Source organism: Podarcis pityusensis (genome assembly GCF_964106645.2).
Source record: "Podarcis pityusensis genome assembly, chromosome: 13".
In the NCBI taxonomy this organism is placed as follows: Eukaryota; Metazoa; Chordata; class Lepidosauria; order Squamata; family Lacertidae; genus Podarcis; species Podarcis pityusensis.
Window position 1 is genome coordinate 41,793,067 of NC_138038.1, and position 17,809 is coordinate 41,810,875.

Consider the following 17,809-nt stretch of genomic DNA (forward strand, 5'->3'; position numbering starts at 1 on the left):
CTTCCTCTCCCTGTGGGGCATTTCTTACATAAGGGTCTTGGGAATTGTAGCTCTGTGAATGGTTAACCTACAGTTCCCAGGATTCTTTTGCGGTAGGGAATCTTGTCTTTTATGCCTTAGTGTTGTTGTTTTTCAACATGACTGTAAATTTGCTTCAGGATGTAAATAAAGCACTATATATATATGAATTCAACAAACCTAACCTCTTCCCCATCTTTCATTTCTGTATGCAAAGCTTTTCTTCTAACCCTTCCTTGTTCTTTATCCTGTTTCCTTTACACAGCTGGGCCAGTTCCGATGCCACGGGCCAGTTTCACAGCTCCAGCCTTGGACCGATGCAGACTCCTCCCTTTTCCTCTACGCGGGTGACACTCTGGGCAACATTTATTCCTTGGAGTGGGGCTCCGTCTCTGCTTGAGGGACGTGGCTTTCGGGGGAGAGCTCCTGCCAGCAGCCTCTTAAGCCTGGCACTTCTCATTTCCAGACATGAATGCAGCCGTTTTGCTGCTACCTCCTCAGCCTTGCCCCTACCCTCTCAGCAGCTGGAATCTGCAGATCCCGCATGGCTTCTTAGTTGATGTGGAGGCCGTGGTTCTGTCACAGCCTATGCTTGCTTAGCAACTGTAGGCCACAGAATTCAGATACCATGTGAGGAACCACCTTAGAAACCTGGCTGGAGTCTGGGGTTGAGCCAATCAAGCTTTGTAGCTCACCTCTACCTAACCACAGAGGTGAAAGACAAGTTTCAGAAGGGCTAAATCTATTGTGTGTACAGATTTCCCCTGCGCCCCCTTTGCCTTCAAAATACTGTGATGACAAATTTGCAACCACTGATGCCTTCTGTATAGTGTTTTTATTTTGCTAATGTGCCTTCCCTTATTTTACAAGTCAATTAAGAAATAAAATGGAGCAATGTTAACCATTTTTGTGTTCCTCTGTGCTAAAGAACCCGTACTTAGTAAACAGTGAGGAGCAGCAGGGCTGAGAAATGGCAACGTGGGCTGGCGCTGTGCTTTGAAGCCCGGATATTGGGCCTTCAAGGCACAGCATAGGGGCATCTTTGAAAGTCCCTGTGCTTTGTGGCAAGACTTCAGAAGCTCCTTTTGGCTTGGCTGGGTCACCTTTATACTTCTCCCCACGTGACATCCTATGCAGTTGACAAAAGGGTTTGTGTGACCAAAATTGCCTTTTGGGTAATAAGAGAGACCTCCTGGGCTGAAACTCTGCTTTAAGGCATGGAATGGGGAAGCTTTCTGAGACAAGAGGCCCCCATTCTTTCGTTGCATGCCTTCCTGGGAGGAGGAAGAGAACATGCCAGTAGAGACTGAGGCCACCACTCCACAACCAGTCTCTCACACCCTTCTTCATTATTGAAGAAGGGGGGGGAGGGGAGAGACATATAGCAAGAAGGGGAGTCCTGTACCCCCCCGACACTCAGCTGACTGGGAAACAGCTGAGCAACAGCAAAGGAGGCACCTGCGCCTTTGCAATCCACTGTTTCAAGGGGCCTTGAGGCATCACCTTCCTTTGCCCTCTCCTCGTCTTGCTTCAAGGTGATTCCAGAGCACTTGGCAAGCATCAGAAGAGGCGTGTTACTACTGACCGATCTGCAGAAGCAGCAGTTGTGGGCTTAGAAGGGTGAAGAAACAGGTGAAGCACCTTAAACCCAAGGGGAGGGAAGGGCTTTTGAAATAACTTGAGAAAGGCTTTGCAGGCCTACAGCCCACTGCTGCTCCAAGGCTTTAGTTGTTCCACAGTCTTCCTAACACAACACCATAGCCTGCTTTCTACAAAAGGGGTGCCTTTGTCAACTCCCTTAACAAGGCCAGTGTATTAAACCAAGTTTTAATCAACTGCACTCTAGGAATAAAATTCTATGGAAGGAGGTCAAGTTCTCAAGTCTCTCAGCTTAAAGGCACTTGAGATGTCAGCTTGGAAAAAACAAGGCCTGTGGTTTTTCTGTTGCCGTCCTCCTCTGCTTCGCCTGCTGAACTTCACCAGAGCTGGGTGAAATTGAAGCGCACCTTGAGGAGGTACTTCATGCGCACCTGCCGTGGGTCGTAGACAATGAACTCGTTGTAGTTCAGGGTGTAGCCGTTGGGGTTCACCACTCCGGTTTCTGCAGCAGGGCCCAGGGGCACCAGAGCCCCATGGCTGCCAGGGAAGGAAAAAGAGAACACAGTGTTTAGAAATTCATGTTGCACACAAGCACCCATGTGCCTTGCCTGCGCCAGGAGTGTTTTTAATCAGAGATCTAGTTACAGGTAGGTAGCCGTGTTGGGCTGCCGTAGTCAAAACAAAATAGAAAAATTCCTTCTGGTAGCACCTTAGAGACCAACTAAGTTTGTTATTGGTATGAGCTTTCATGTGCAAACTTAGCTGGTCTCTAAGGTGCTACCGGAAGGAATTTTTTTATTTATTCAGAGATGCATGGAAACGCCCTGGTCCACAAATCTCTCTGCTGCCTTAAGGACAGCCTTTGAATTTTCAGCCAGGTAGGCTTCCTCCACCCACTCCAAACTCACAGTGTCATGCTGTTGGCCGGGGATGGCGCCATCTTGCCAAGCCCTTTGGTGCAATGTTTGCTGGTCAGCAGTTTCTCCGCTTCAGGGTTTGCCTCCAACAGTTCGTTGCATTCGCCCAGAGCTACCTACAGAGGCAGGAGAGCAGAACTTCATCCCCAGCTCATGCATACATCACTTGAATATTTAAAACACTGTAGTGGAACTCCTGTAAATGGCCTCTAATCTGAGAAGTGAACAGAGGAAGGAGGAATATGTGGTGGTGATGGGTTGTGGGGATACTGGTTTTACAAGGTTGAGCCCCAGGTCTGGCCCAGGCACATCTCCCCCTTTCCCTTGCGCTTTTTAAATGTTAAAATGGTGGTGTTGTTTTTTAATGTAATATGTCCAGTTGGCCTGTAAGCAATGTATGAGGTAGTGCCATCTCAGCTCACTACCATCTTAACTGCACAGAGGCACTTGTTTTAATATTAGTTATCAATTCTTGCATTTGGATCCCAAAGAGCTCAGAGTGGGGGACATTGTTCTCCCCCATCTCACTTACTCCCCACAACAACCCTGTGAGGCAGGTTAGGCCGAGAGGCAGTGACTCGGCCCAAGTGGCAATTTGAATCCTGGTCTCTCCCAGGTCCTAGTCAGATGCTCTAACCACTATGGCTAATTTGTACTGAACCAGCAGTTCTTGCCAGTAAGCTAAAGGCTAGTCAGAGGGTTCAATCCATCCACCGTCTACAGAGCCCATAACACCCCGCTGTCACTCCTCAACTCAGCAACAAGTCCTGCCAGCCAAAGTCTCTCTTCCCCTCCGAAAGTCAGCCTAAACTGGGCCTATACTCTGCAAATTTGAATCACAGGGCTGCCCCACCCCAAGTCTTTTATGTACTTATTTACACTCCAGGGAAGGCTAGAGCAGGGGTAAGCAGTTATTTTGGACAACAGTCCCCTTCATTCCCCTTTTTTCTTTTATTAATTTTTACATAAAGTTTCCAAAAAACATAAAACATATTTTCTTATCTTATACAATGTTTTGGACTTCCATCCACCACATCTGAAGATTTTTCAGTCTTTATCACTTAATCTGCATTTCATTAGTTTCGCTATTATTTTTAATAGTCCTTCACTAATAATTCTCTTCATGCTTTTCTCTGCAATATTTCGCATAGACCTCCTTACAAAACTTCTTGTAGTCCTACTAGCATAATCTGTTGATTACAATTACTCTTCAAATAATTCACATATTTACTCCAGCCCTCTGAGAAACTCTGATCCTGCAGGTTTCGAATCCTTCCTGTCATTTTATCTAATTCTGCATAGTCCGTTAATATCATCTGCCCTTCATTCCCGTTTTTTGTGTGCATATAAATTGTGATTTTTTTTTATTACTTAGTTTTGATACTGCTTAGTATTAAAACACCTCTAAGCAGTGCACACACACACACACAAAAAACCTGTGAAGAAACAACAGACAACTTAAAATGAAATATTACAAAAACACACAGTTACATATAAAACCTGGAGCTGATGGGAATTGTTGTCTACATGTGCAGGCGCTCTTTGCCCCATGCCCCCTCCCCCTAAAATGGGATGCAGATCTCACCTCCGACAGCAACAACAGGCCGACGTCTTTCTCGCGGGTGGCAAAGCAGTAGTTGGCACTCTTGGAGGACATGTCGGCAAAGTAGATCCCTTTCCCAAACTTGAAGGGAAGGAAAGGAAGCTCAGTAAGGTCAGCCCTGCCATGAGGTGAGCCAGGAGCAACAGGCCAAGAGCTCAGCAGAGGACAAAGTGGGGAGACTCACCATGTAGCCAGTGACGGGGGCTTCTGGGGGGGCCACCCGCAACCCGTGACTCAATATCCCTGCCCAGTTGCCCAGGCGCGATCCGTGCCACAGCAGTGTCCTGAGAAAGGGGAAGAAGCCCAGAAGAGAATCACAATGGGGATCTCTAGGCTGAGAGCCAGCATGGTGTCTCAACCTGTGGGTCCCCAGATGTTGTTGGACTACAACTCCCATCATCCCTGAGCTCTGGCCTTGCTAGCTAGGGGTGATGGGAGTTGTAGTTCAACAACATCTGGGGACCCACAAGTTGAGAAAGGCTGGATTAGAGGTTACAGTGCTGGGCTAGGATTTCAGGGGGGTTGGACTAGATGAGCCTTGGGGGTCCCCTTCCAAGTCTACAATTCTAGAATGATATGACTCATGAGAGCCAGGTTCAAATCCCCATTCGAGTCACGAAGCTCACTGCAAGACCTTGAGCCAGTTGCTCACTCTCAGGCTAACATACCTCGCAGGGTTGTTGTTGTGAGAAGAGAATCATAGCACTGTAGAGTTGGAAGGGACCCTGAGGGTCATCTTAAGTCCAACCCCCTGCAATGCAGGAATACGCAGCTATCCCATACGGGGATCGAACCTGCAACCTTGGCGTTACCAACACCATGCTCTAACCGACTGAGCTATCCAGGACGGATATGTAGGCCACACTTTTGAGCTTCTTGGAGGAAAGGTGGCCTATATAAATGCAATAAATAAATAAAAACAGGCTCAAGTGGGGTGTCTCTCTCTCTCCCCCCACCCCGGCTCCTTCCACTCACCGGTTGGGGAGGTCGGAGCGGAAGGTCGAGTCTGGATCAAAGCCCTCCTTGTTCAGCACAAAGGCCTCCAGCAGCGTCATGGTGTAATCTTGGTGCGTGGGAGCATGAGTGGACAACAGGTAGCGCTCTAAGACCTGGGAAGGAGTAGGGAACTATCAGAGAAGCAACAACTCCCCAAATATTTTTATTTTTTTAAAGCATGGGCAGAGTTTTCCTGGGAATTCTCCCCCCCCCCGGCCCAGTCCCCTTCCCCCACATACTGGGAAGTCAGGGCTATCCCTCTCCAAAGGTCGAATCTCACAGCTGAGGCCGCGATAGTTCCGGTCCAGCGGGTGCTCCTTGTCCAACTGCTCTGACCGCACCAGTTTAATGGCAGCACGGATCTCACCGAGAGCCTTGAGAGGCAAAAGGAAAGCAGGCGGGAGTGGCAGGAGCGTTTTCACAGGACAGCAGGACCACCAGCACTACCCAAATTGATCCAGCCATGGTGGACATCTTCTGTCTGTTGATTGATTGATTGATTGATTGATTGGGATAGTCTCAAACAGTTCCTTCTCCCACCCCCCATCTGGAATGAGGGGAGTTAGGAGGCTTGAGGCCCAGTCACTCATTGCTCCAAATTTGCATGGGGCGGAAATTCAATTTCCTTTAAAAAGATATATTTACAATTTTGTTGAGATTATTAGTAAAGTAAATAAGAATGAAGAACAAAGAAAGAATATGTTATTGACATAGCCATTATTTATATCTTATGGGTAATTTTGTTATTGCGGTTCTTCCTTGCTTTTTTAAAAATATTTTTTTTAAAAAAATTGAAATTCCCTTTCCTAGCATGATCTTGGCCAGATACTTGGGGAATCCCATTCACTCCCCCCACTTCAGTTGCGCATTTGAGTGCTCTTACCTCCAGCAGCTGGGCCTTCTCCTGCAGCTCCTCTTCTGTGCTGATCAGTGGAGGAGTCCTCAGTCTGCAAAAGGGGATCGGGGTGGGGGCACAGACTTTAGGAAAGGTTGCAGAAACGAAGGGGAGGGGTATATACATGCATTGGATTTTGCATTCCATAAACACTGTTCTGCACTTGCAAAGAATTGGTCCTTTCGTGTGGCAGCAACTGCTCTCTGCAACTCCCCAGTTATGAAATATTAGGCAGGTACCTTCACTGTAGATGTTTTCAACAGCTGCTACAAACCTTGTTAAGGAATGCCTATCCACGCTGGGAATTTTACCATATATACTTGGTTTAAAACTGTTGAGTTTATCTATATTTTGGTACACCTTATTCTAGTTTCTAATGCTTGATTTGATCAATATTTTCTTATGTGCCTATGTAAAGCACGCAGAAGATTGTTGTTGTTGACAACATAAAAAGAGCCTGGTGGATGAGGCAATTGTTCCTTCTGCATACACATCATGGCAGGAAGGAGTGGGGGAGGCATATATTGCATGATCACGAATGACTTGGAAAGGGGGCTGAGAAGCACCAAATATTTGTGCACAATGCTGTATGGAGTTTTGAGTATAGAGAGACAACAGAGTCCCATCCCTGAGCCACTGGGAGCCCAAGGTAAGGAGGGTTGCCCCTGACCCGGCAGCACTAACCCGAAATCATGGGGAATCCGTGTGTAGAATTCATTGCAGGCCTCCACCAGGGCACGGCCAGTCTGCTTCTGCTTGAGACACGCCTCTACCTTTTGCAGCGATTGGTACCCTGCGCTGATCTGTTCAGCCGTCAGCTTTCCTGGAGGGGACATGGGAGAGAGAGGAACTCAGCCCAAGGTATTTCTGTCTGCCCCCCAAAAGTTAGTGGGCTTTATGCCTTAACTTGCCCAAGCATGCAGCCCATTTGAAATGAAATGGAAAGCAACAATTCTCCCAATGGTGTAGCACAGTGGAATTAAAACAACTACTAGGGGCTCCCACCCCTGCACACGCCACTCACCTACATGACCCCCCTTGCCTAAACCACAACTATTCACCCCTCCCTTTACACTTTGCTGCCGCCGCTATTGTGGGGGAAGGAGAAAGAAAGGGCCAAAGTCTACTGGCGGCCATGAGAACTGTAGCGTGACGACATCCTTAGGGTTTTATTATATAGTATGAGACATTTGCTTCCAGATTTCACTCCAAACGTAAGAACACAAGAAGAGCCTGCTGGATCAGGCCAATGGCCCATCCAATACCCAGTAGTCAACCAGATGCCTGTGGGAAATCGCAAGCTGGATTCGAGCACGAGAGCACTCTCTCCTCTTGTGGTTTCCAGATTTCTGTATTAAAAGATTTCCTCTTTGCCGCTCTTCTCTCTTTAGAGCTCCTGAACTAAGTTAGATATAAAAGTGACAAGTTAGGGCCACTTACCTAGAGGAGCCTTCTTGGTGTCATACTTCATTTCCACCACCATTTCCTCCATGGTGCGGATGCTGCAAATCAGCTCCACCAAGGCCTGAACTCGTGGGTCCAGCTGTGACACAGGCTTGGGGCAAGAGGCTGTCTTCTGCGAGGCAGCTTTCTCCTCCTTCTGGAAAGAATGTAAAGCAAAAGATTATGAGGCAGAGCGTCCTTCAGCCACAAGACCTCCCCTCCCTGCTCTTTCCCTCCCTGAAGTCTCACTGCATCATTGGCTTCATAGTCCAGGTGGAGAATATCATATTTGCCAGGAACCTTCTGGAAGCTGCAACGCTTGGTCCACTCATTCTTGGTTTTGTCCAAAAACCTAAAAGAGGTAGAGGAAAGAAGACGCGAGACCAGTTCAAGGAGGGCAGGCATTGGATGGGATGGGGGAATACCTCCAAAATTCCCAATGTGACTCACTTTTTGGTGAAGATGTCTTTGGCTTTAGCTAAATCTCCAGCACAACTCACAAGCGAGTGCTGACCCGGCTTACCAACTGAGAAGGAAAGAGACAAAGAGAGAATGGGGGAAGGCTAAGAAAAAAACACCATTGTAGAGTGTGGGACAGTGGAAGAGATGACGTGTTGCTTTCTGGAGCTGTGAAGGAAGTCCAAGAGCCGTGGCTCCAAGGGATGGTTTCTATAGAGCCACAACCACACACTTTGGAATGAGGGAAGCAGATAACTGCTTTGCTATATGGGGCCAATCCAATGCTCTGTCTCCGACAGTGGTCAACCAGATTGCTGGGGCAAAGCTCACAAACAAGACTTGAAAGTGAGATTTCCCATCTTGTTGCAATCCATCATGAGCAACCAGAGGTTCAACTTTGAGTAGACCCTTTGAAATCAACGCAAGTAGGTGAGCCATGTCTATTGATTTCCATGGGGCTACTCTGAGTATAGGGACGCGGGTGGCGCTGTGGGTTAAACCACAGAGCCTAGGACTTGCCGATCAGAAGGTCGGCGGTTCGAATCCCCGTGACGGGGTGAGCTCCCATTGCTTGGTCCCAGCTCCTGCCAACCTAGCAGTTCAAAAGCACATCAAATAGATAAATAGGTACTGCTCTGGTGGGAAGGTAAACGACATTTCCGTGTGCTGCTCTGGTTCGCCAGAAGCAGCTTAGTCATGCTGGCCACATGAGCCAGAAGCTATACGCCGGCTCCCTCGGCCAATAAAGCGAGATGAGCGCCGCAACCCCAGAGTTGGTCACGACTGGACTGAGTGGTCAGGGGTCCCTTTACCTTTACCTACTCTGCGTATGACTAACTTTGGATACAACTCCAAATGTTATACAGCCTCTAGGGGCTCCATCCTCACCGACTGTGTCATACGATTGCCCCCAAGTTCATGACTCACCACGCCCCCAACGCATCCAGACGCTGTAGTTCCGGGCTCTGTCATCCTCCAACAACTGAATTAGGTAGTATTTGTTGTTGTTGAATTGGAGGTTTGTCTGGGAGGAACCAAGGAGAAGGAAGACAGTGAGAGCAGATCAGTGGCACCACCCCTCCCTGAAAAAGTTCATCTGGTGCATATGTTATAGTCATGCCTAGCCCTGATCTGGTACGGGGTCCTTGGAGGATAAACCAGATACTCCACAGATTGAGGAACTTGAGGATCAAGCAGGTCCCCTAGAACCACAGCTGAAGGACCCTCAGTTGGGAATCTGCTGAAGAACACTTGCGGCTGTCAGAGGAAGAGGCGGAGCCACTTCCCGGTCTCAAATAACTCCAGAGCCCCCAAAGCTCCGGATCTGGGCTGTTGTGCAATTTGAGAAAGGTATCTCCTCGTGAGCAAGTGATGCCCCCCCTTCCCAAGCAAAGTATATATACCTCCCCTCCCCGGGACTGTTTAATCTTCACACCAACCCTGCAATGGTAGGTTAGGCAGAGAGATTGGCTCAAGGTTTGTGGCTAAGTGGGGATTTGAACATGAGTCTCCCCGTTTGCTTCCATCACCCTGCGCTATAGAGGCATCTAGTTTAACTATCCACTAAAATGCAGGTGAAAAGTAGCCTACAAGCCCACTCACCTGATTCAACATCACATCGTAAACGTCGTCTCCCTCACAATAAACGTGAGCCTTGTTTGGGAAGGAAGAGCAGCAGGAAAGAGAGAAGAAAAAAGATGGTTATTTTCAGAGCAAAATGATTAGAAAATAGCATGAGCAGGAGTGGCTAACCTTTTAATTTTTTTTTAGCCAAGCGGCATCGAGCTACCAAGCTAGATTGACCAGCCAACTGTTGTGGCCCAACATGCCTGTTCTTAAGTCCTTGGTAAGCTTTTACTTCAGAATGCAGGTACTTGTCATCATCCCCCACCACTGACCTTGTTGTTGGGCTCCAACTGCCAACAGCCCTGGGGCAATATGAGGGAATTTGTAGTCTGGAACATCTGAAAGGCCATAGGGAAGGCCCATCCCTGTTACTCAAAGAGTAGTACAATACAGTGGTACCTTGGTTCTCAAACATCTTGGTACTCAAACAACTTGGAACTCAAACACTGCAAACCCAGAAGTAAGTGTTCTGGTTTGCGATTTTTCCCCGGAAGCTGAACCTGCTCTGTTTGAGTGTTATGCTTCTGATTTGAGTGCCACACTTCCGTTTTGAGTGTTACGCTGAGGTCTGTATGTTTCTGCTATTTATTTTGCCTTTTTGTGGCTCTTTTTTGTTTGTTATTCTGACTGTGTGGAACCCAGTTCAGCTACGCAGGTTGTACAATGACAATAAAGGTGGTATTATTATTATTATTATTATTACTGATTGATTGATTGCGTGACTGCAGTACATTGTTTATTGCTTTCATTTTAGGGATTGATGGTCTTGTTAGACAGCAAAATTCATGTTAAATTGCTGTTTTAGGGGTTGTTTTTAAAAGTCTGGAACAGATTAATCCATTTTGCATTACTTTCTATGGGAAAGTGTGCCTTGGTTTTGGAATGCTTTGGTTTTGGAACGGACTGCCGGAATGGATTAAGTTTGAGAACCAAGCTACCGCTGTAAATTAAAAACCACCTCCCTTCTGTTTTTGAACGTGCGTTTTATATGTTTTCAGTCAGGAGGGGCTGCTATTATGAGGCTTAGCCAAGGTGGTGCTCGCCTCCAAATCCCTTCCGCCACAGACTGACAGGCCGATGGTCAGGAATGGTAGTCTCAGCAAACTAGAGGCCAACGGTTTTCCATTCATGACAGTAGGTGCCTTACATTGCCCAGCTTGGCAGAGCATTCTGGATCCACAGGTGCTTTTCCCTTCACTATCAGCGTCCTCACGGCCTCTGCGGGGGGAAAGGAGGAGGTGGGTTGGAGCACAGATGTGCTGATTAAATTCACCCCGATCCCTCACAAACTTGGCATCTACGACGCTACTAGCTAGCCTCTTAAGAACCTCAGCATTTCTTTAAAAATACACACGGTTCTAGTTCCTGAGAGTGTTAATCCCGAGCTGCTTAAAAGCAGGCAGTACGTTCTGGCAATAAACACAGCCAGCAGCCTCCTGGGAGAGGTGCTTCAGTTCATGCTATAAATCACCACCTGCTTATATCCCCAAGGTCTGAGCTGCTAGGCTCAAGTTGTTGGGGGATTTGGCTGACAGGCCGATCCACTAAGACCTGTCCATTTGGCTGTTACCCTTGTTATCTGTGTCTCCTTGAAATGTTGCGGTATCCCCTTCGCCCCGGGCCTTCTTAGCAGGAACGGGGCTTTCGGTCCCTGAGATGCTATTGCTTGGCTGGGATCCTCCGTCCTCAGTCTCTGCAGCGTCTGAAAGAGAGAGAAAAGCCCAGGGTGGAGCAGGCCTGCTGGTTGCGGGTTCTGAAAAGTGTAAGAGAGATTTTGGGAGGCTATGAACTGGTTCTACCTTGGCATAAATATATCCCCATCTATATATCTCCCAGGGACGTGGGTGGTGCTGTGGGTTAAACCACAGAGCCTAGGACTTGCCGATCAGAAGGTCGGCAGTTCGAATCCCCATGGCGGGGTGAGCTCCCGTTGCTCGGTCCCTGCTCCTGCCAACCTAGCAGTTCAAAAGCACGTCAAAGTGCAAGTAGATAAATAGGTACCGCTCCAGTGGGAAGGTAAACGGCGTTTCCATGCGCTGCTCTGGTTCGCCATAAGCGGCTTAGTCATGCTGGCCACATGACCCAGAAGCTGTACGCCAGCTCCCTCAGCCAGTAAAGCGAGATGAGCGCCGCAACCCCAGAGCCGGCCACAACTGGACCTAATGGTCAGGGGTCCCTTTACCTTTATATATCTCCCACACACCCCTCTCATTTTTTCGTATCATTTTATGAAGTTTCCAAAAATATTTCAAAACATTTATCATCATATACATTTTTAAACAGTTTCCTCTTGACTTCCCACCCCTCCTTTCCTGTTTATTTTTTAAAAACTTCTTTTTATTAGCTGTTTTATAACACATATATTGTTGTTGTCTAAACCCTGCTACCATTAATTCTTTCAGTAATCCACTGCTTATTTTTCAAATCCTACAGGAGACTTCATATATGGGTGATAATTTGATGGATAATCCATCAGTTGTTTCCATTCTTCCTTAAACACTTCGTCAACATGCCCTCTTGATTTCACTGTTAATTTCGCCATTTCAGCCCCGCCCCCTCTCCATTTTGCACCCGTGCAATGAAAAGGCATTATTGGAAGGGGAGGGAATATTTTGGCCTGGCAAAAACATTCAAGGTGGGTGCAATGCAGGGCTGCAGCACAGGGAGAGTCCTACAGGCATGCTAGGTCCATAGGCCTGAGCTTCCCAACCTTTCTTGCTGGCCTTTCTTGCAACGCTACTCTGAAGCCTCAATGAGGACTGGAAGAATGCAAAGTATTATCACCAACGTAAAACCCTACATTCTTGTACCTGACTCCCTGCGTTCCATCAGACGTTCAAACCCAGTCCGGCTGTTGGTCTGCACCATGCGGGCTGTGTCCAGCTTGTAGCGTGTCCGCCCAACCATCACTTCCACTGTGGGTTCTCCATGGCCATTCCTGGCTGCCTGCAGGGCCAGGCAGGTGTCCACAGGGTAAGGAAGCCACTCGCCTTCTTCGTCTCCTTGCCAGCACCAAACAAAATCTGGACCAGCACAGTGGCAGGGAGAGAGCAGGAGGAGAGAAGATTTCTCAGTCAAAACCTGGCAAAGCAAGTCCTAAGGCACTAGGAGGCATTTTCTAGCAATCCTTCAGTGAGGAGAAATGGGTAAATGAACATGTGCCCAGAGGAACACTTGCCTTCAAGGCAAAGGGCACAATAGGGGTGGTTTTGATGGTGCTGGACTCCAACTCCCATCAGCCCCAGGCAACAAGGTCAGGAATGATGGACATTGTAGTCCAACACGGTCTGGAGGGCCACATGTTCCCCATCCCTGCGCTAAGGGCCAAAACCTGCAGTGAAGTCCCCTCACTGCCCAACAAGGCTTTGCTACCCAACATGGGCTGCATTTAACCTGCTGACACACCCCTGTCCGCACTGAGCAGCAAATCTGTCTTGCATTTGGAGTGCGACACTGTAGGTGATGCTGCAGCCAGGGAAAGCACCATGAAAAGCACTTTGCATTTTATTCCAGGAACTCATGGTGGGTTCCATGGAGGTTCCCAGGCTATCTCTCATCCATGCACTGACCAGACAGACCGACCTGCTCAGCTTCCTCGTAGCAGTTGCATCACTGCATGACTTCAGACCAGACCCCTGGAAGCTTTCAGCATTTAAACTGCAAATGGGCTTCATAGCAAATCCTTTTGAAGGCACGTACTGTGGCCCTTCTGAAATTTTGTCTGATGTCATAAGTGTTAGAATTCCTGCTCCATGATTGCAGTCATGGGATTGTTGTCTATCACATGAGGGTGTATGTTTTGACTCCACAAAGTGGGAAGTGACAATGACAGGATGCTTGTGTTACTGTGTTCCATGAAGTGGAACTATTGTCCTTTGTTTTTTCTCTTTGCTGTCTGATGCTAGAGAGAGAGGGAGCCATGTTGCAGTGCACTGTGTGTGTTTATATGTAAATAAAGTAGATTAGCCAAAATGCTGAGTTGCTGAGGTCTGTTACGCAAGATGCAAAGACTCTGCAGATCCCTAAGTGTGCAGATATCTGTTGGCATCGGTCGCTGTGATGTTTGGGCAGAAGAAAGCTTTTGAAGCTCCCGAACGATTGACCAGGATGGAGGGAACATGCCAGTCAGGCATGTGTCTCTGCCAAGGTCCTACTCGAGAGTAGGACCAGCTCCTGACAATAAGGACATCAGGCGACTGGCAGATGTGTGGGCTTGCTCATCTGTCAAAGTTGGCCCATGGGAAAGGAAAGACTCTTGGTCCGCTGGCGGGATCCACTAAGAAAATGCAAGAAAATTAAAAGTTTGCTCACAAGAATCCTGATCCCGCACAGCTGCAGCCACACGCGATTCCAGCCCCGTCTGTTTATTCCGTTGCAGCATCTTGCGCAAGTCCACACAGGACTCCCCGATGTCCGCAGAGAGCTTCCCGGCTCTGTAGGAAACGCAGACGCCTCCAATGTCATCGCCCTGACTCAATTCGGCCTGCCTTCTCCATGTGTGGGGGTCAACAATGGGAGCACCAATGTGGTGAAGGGGCCTGGCTCGGAGAGCAGCTGCTTCACATGCTGAGAGTCCCAGGTTCAATTCCTGGCATCTCCAAATAGAGATTTTTTGGGGGGAGGGGGACCCTTTCTGCCAGTGAATGAAAACAACACTGACTTAGATGGACCAATGGTCTGGCTTGGTATAAGGGAACTTCCCAGGTGAGGAATGATGGGAGTTGTCATCTAGCATCCAGAGCAGCCTTTCTCAACCACTGCCCCCTCCCAAATGTTGTAGGACTACAACTCCCATCATCCCTAGCTACTGGTCAGGGATGATGGGAGTTGTAGTCCAGCAGCATCTGGAGATCCAAGGTTGAGAAAGGTTGATCTGGAGTGCCACAATCCCCAGCATCTCCAGATAGGGTTGGGGAAAGACCCTCAACCCCTGGAGAGATGCTGCCAGTCAATGTCTAGTGACCCAGTGATCCGACTCCCAATATTAAGCAGCTTCCTGCACTAACTCACCGGGCTGCCTGGCTCAGGATCTCGCTCTGCTTGGGCAAGAACTGCTGCCACCTGTCACCAGGGGTCTCCCACTCCCAGCGCAGCTCCAGCTCAGCCCCGGCAGTGCTGGGCTCCCCGTTCTGGCGCTCGGGGGCCTTCCGCTTCCGTCTCATCCCTGAGGCGGCGTCAGAGCGTGCAAAGAAGGCCGAGTCGACACCTCACACAATCACCTAAACAAGGAAGCCGAAGTGTCACTGGGGATCATTGCAGATGACTTCTACAGCAAGAAGATGCCTCATTCTGGATAGCTCAGTTGGTTAGCGTGTGGTGCTGATAACACCAAGGTTGCAGGTTCGATCCCCATACGAGACAGTTGCATTGCAGGGGTTGGGACTAGATGATCCTCAGGGTCCCTTCCAACTTTACAAGTCTATGATTCTTCAAGCACAGGCTTCAGAACTACATGTCTTACTATGGCAAATAATAAGAGTTTTGTGGCACCTTATACAGGTACAAAGCAAAAAAATTATTGCAGCAGAAGCCATTGAGAGCCCACTTGGTCGTATGTATGGAAAGTTGTAGTACCACTTCCTGCTTTGGGGGGGGGGGGGCAGGGGCGTTCAGGCCAGGCACAGCCAATGGGGCTGTTCTGTCTGAGTGGGCACACCTTTGTGCCATGGACTGCCTTTCTGCCAAATTGCAGGATGCAATTTTAAAATACTAAATCAAATGATGCAAAGTCCTCTCAGGTTGATGGCAGACTTAAGGAACCCCGGGGAAGCAGGGTTGGCTGCCCCAACAGATCTCTTAAGCCGCTGGCGGCTCTGTCAGGAGCCGGTAGTATTTACTCCCTGGCTGTACTAGGTCAGGCCCTCCTTCTGCCTTCCCTCAGACCTTTATGAAGCCACAACAGGGAAGCCTGTGGCTACTCCCCTCTTCTCTGGGTCCCATTCCCACGAGGGAGAGGACAAGGAAGAGGAGCAGAAGATTGGCAGGGGGACCCTTCCTGGGCTTGGCAGATGCCCAAACAGGCTGGCACCCAATGCTGCTCAGATATACATGCACAGGAACAGGAATTGTAAACATGGTGGCCAAAAGGTACCGAAATGAAACAAACACAGAAATGTCACAAGCCGTAACTCTTGCCCATCACTGCCTTTATGGCCCCGATGTTCACAATTCTTATGTACAAGCACACACAACAAACCATTGCTGTTATGTTCACACAAGGGGGCGTTTTATGCACCCAATGAAAAAGCTCCTGCTGCAATCGTCACGCTGGTCTTTCTGCCGGGTTTTGCCTGTGCTTTACCTACCGAACTTCACCAACATTTATCTGGCCCGGAGGACTGTTTCAAATCAGCTGCGGTGAAAGGCATTCGTCACATGCCCTCGAGACACCATTTCCGCCCCACTGTGGTCCCGCAGATAGAAACCCGGCTCCGGGGAAGTTCGGATTCCCCAGCCACCGTGGTGATGCCGACCCCCCAGCGCGACCAAACCTTGCTAATCGTAATATAAACTAAAAATATGGTGACAATCCGTCAATCAACCGGCGCGCATTATTTCCAAAGACCCACCCCTGGCTCTTCTGGGGCTGAGCTCTTGATCTGAATCACCCTGCGCGACCGGGCCACTTAACCCCCTCCAGCCCACTTCCCTAATTCCTTGATCCTGAACATCTGAGCCTGCAAGCAAGCTGGTGATCTGCCTCCCGCTTCCTATTATTTTCAAAAAAAAATATCTACCGCTCTGTGCAATATTTTCCATCGATTTCCCTCTCTATTTTTATGCATTAACACCCCCCGCTTGAATAGGCTGACTCGCTTTTCCAACCAACCTGTTCGGCGTTGCCTTCTCTTTTTTTGCAGCTATTACGCGGCTCCAAACAGCGCCTTTTTCCTGCTCCCGGGGAACGTTCCACGGGCCAGCCCCTTTTTACTTCATTTGCATTCGTCTGTTTTGCATGGTACGCCTCCGGCGAATCGATAAAAAGCAACCTGCGCGCGCACGCGTTGGGGACCTCCAGCTTGTTAGACGCTTTCGCGCCATTGAGGAGGCAGGGAAATGCAAATTAAGAAGCATTGCATGATGGTCTCAGCTCACAGTTTAGCATTTCCCTCCCTGGTGTTTCTTTTATCTCGCTATTATTATTATTATTATTTGTTACAGTTCCGAGATTGCGGCCAGGAAGGACCGGGCCAAGATATGGATTCCAATATAATGGATTCTCCGCACCATAATCTAGTTGGAGACTAAACACCGGACACTATATATTGGAATAAGGCTTCACTTCCCGTTGGCTGGGCGGAAGCTCTCCGAAGAGGCCACGTGCTGGGTGTCTGTCACCCTTGTTGCGCCTCTGGGAAGGTCTGAGAGAAGGGCCGAGCATCACCCTAGCAGGGTGCCGCCTCCTGGAGGTGGGTGAGTCCCCAGCGATACGGGTCCCGGCGAAGTCCGAGATTGGGCAGGAGAAGCCGGAAACGGGGGAGCTCCGCCCCCTTCCCGCGGATGCCTCCGTGGCTCGCTTGGGATTTGGGAATGACTCACGGCCAGCAATCTTGAGTACAATGGGAAGAGGTGAAGCGTAAGCGAACAGCGGCTTCATAACCCAATTCAGACTAGTCTCCATCCAGCATTTTCCAGTTTCCAGCATCACCATTATTTTTATAGCAAAAGAATCCTGAACCAACTCTGACAGTGGAGGTAGAATGGTAATGGTATGGAATTGGTTACCTCGGCAATTTGCTCGACAGAAACTAGGAGAAACTAGTCCCAGCGGTGTGCAATTCCACTCCTATTTCTACAGTTCTTAAAACAAATTCACTTTGCTGTTCGTTATCTATGGGCCTTTATCATGTCCTGCAGAAAGTAATCTCTTTAATTGGAGTGCGAGAGGTGGGGGGGGGGGGGGAGGGAGGGGGCACTGAGTCGAACAGGACGCTGCTGAAATATGAGAGCACAAAGTCCACCATGGATAGATAGATATTATTTATTTGTTTGTTTGTTATATACTGCCCTTAATCATAAGTCTGCAAGGGCAGTTCGCAGAATATTGGCTCCCTAGCAATATGTTTATTTTTCTAGAATACCACATTTCAAATCTGGAATATCCTTAACCAGTTAAGGATTTGCAAGGTTGAAAGCAGCACATATGTAAACACAAATATGTATTTGTAACATAGGAGTTGGAGAGAAAGAAACTGGCGGCTTACCCTGTTTCAAAAAAACACACAGCAAAGATGGGAAAGGAAGCAGGCTTGG

The 17,809-nt window shown here is 48.6% G+C and overlaps 2 protein-coding genes across 3 annotated transcripts in view; one reads left to right on the forward strand and one right to left on the reverse strand.

Annotated features, from left to right (window-relative positions):
* The window catches only part of TEP1 (telomerase associated protein 1), a 54,264-nt gene extending 53,342 nt beyond the window's left edge, over positions 1-922 (forward strand). Inside the window, exon 57 of the mRNA XM_080978140.1 lies at positions 284-922. Within this exon, the coding sequence (XP_080834266.1) occupies positions 284-418 (135 nt within the window). The 3' untranslated portion in view covers positions 419-922. The remainder of the gene's footprint in view (positions 1-283) is intronic.
* On the reverse strand, positions 839-16,530 carry PARP2 (poly(ADP-ribose) polymerase 2). Of its 2 annotated transcripts, none has more exons than XM_080978189.1 (19): positions 16,386-16,530; positions 14,567-14,775; positions 13,868-13,989; positions 12,367-12,579; positions 11,127-11,258; positions 10,704-10,774; positions 9,533-9,583; positions 8,858-8,954; positions 7,922-7,997; positions 7,721-7,823; positions 7,469-7,628; positions 6,713-6,851; positions 6,017-6,080; positions 5,373-5,507; positions 5,113-5,246; positions 4,322-4,421; positions 4,120-4,218; positions 2,526-2,650; positions 839-2,154 (listed from the first exon to the last, which is right to left on the reverse strand). In XM_080978189.1, the coding sequence occupies exons 2-19, from the start codon at positions 14,716-14,718 to the stop codon at positions 1,995-1,997; spliced, it is 2,133 nt and encodes a 710-aa protein (XP_080834315.1). In that variant the 5' UTR covers positions 14,719-14,775; positions 16,386-16,530; the 3' UTR covers positions 839-1,994. The 2 variants fall into 2 exon arrangements, with proteins under 2 accessions (XP_080834315.1, XP_080834316.1); XM_080978190.1 differs by lacking the exon at positions 16,386-16,530 and adding an exon at positions 15,862-16,108.
* Between the last annotated feature and the right edge of the window lie 1,279 nt (positions 16,531-17,809).

What these genes read in the sequence shown, in the direction of transcription:
- PARP2 (XM_080978189.1), bottom strand. Translation starts at nt 14,718, where the DNA reads ATGAGACGGAAGCGGAAGGCCCCCGAGCGCCAGAACGGGGAGCCCAGC. An exon ending in CACCAAGAAGGCTCCTCTAG is followed by an intron (nt 6,852 to 7,468) that starts GTAAGTGGCCCT and finishes TGTCCCCTCCAG; the next exon opens with GAAAGCTGACGGCTGAACAG. An exon ending in AGAAGGCCCAGCTGCTGGAG is followed by an intron (nt 5,508 to 6,016) that starts GTAAGAGCACTC and finishes TTGCCTCTCAAG; the next exon opens with GCTCTCGGTGAGATCCGTGC.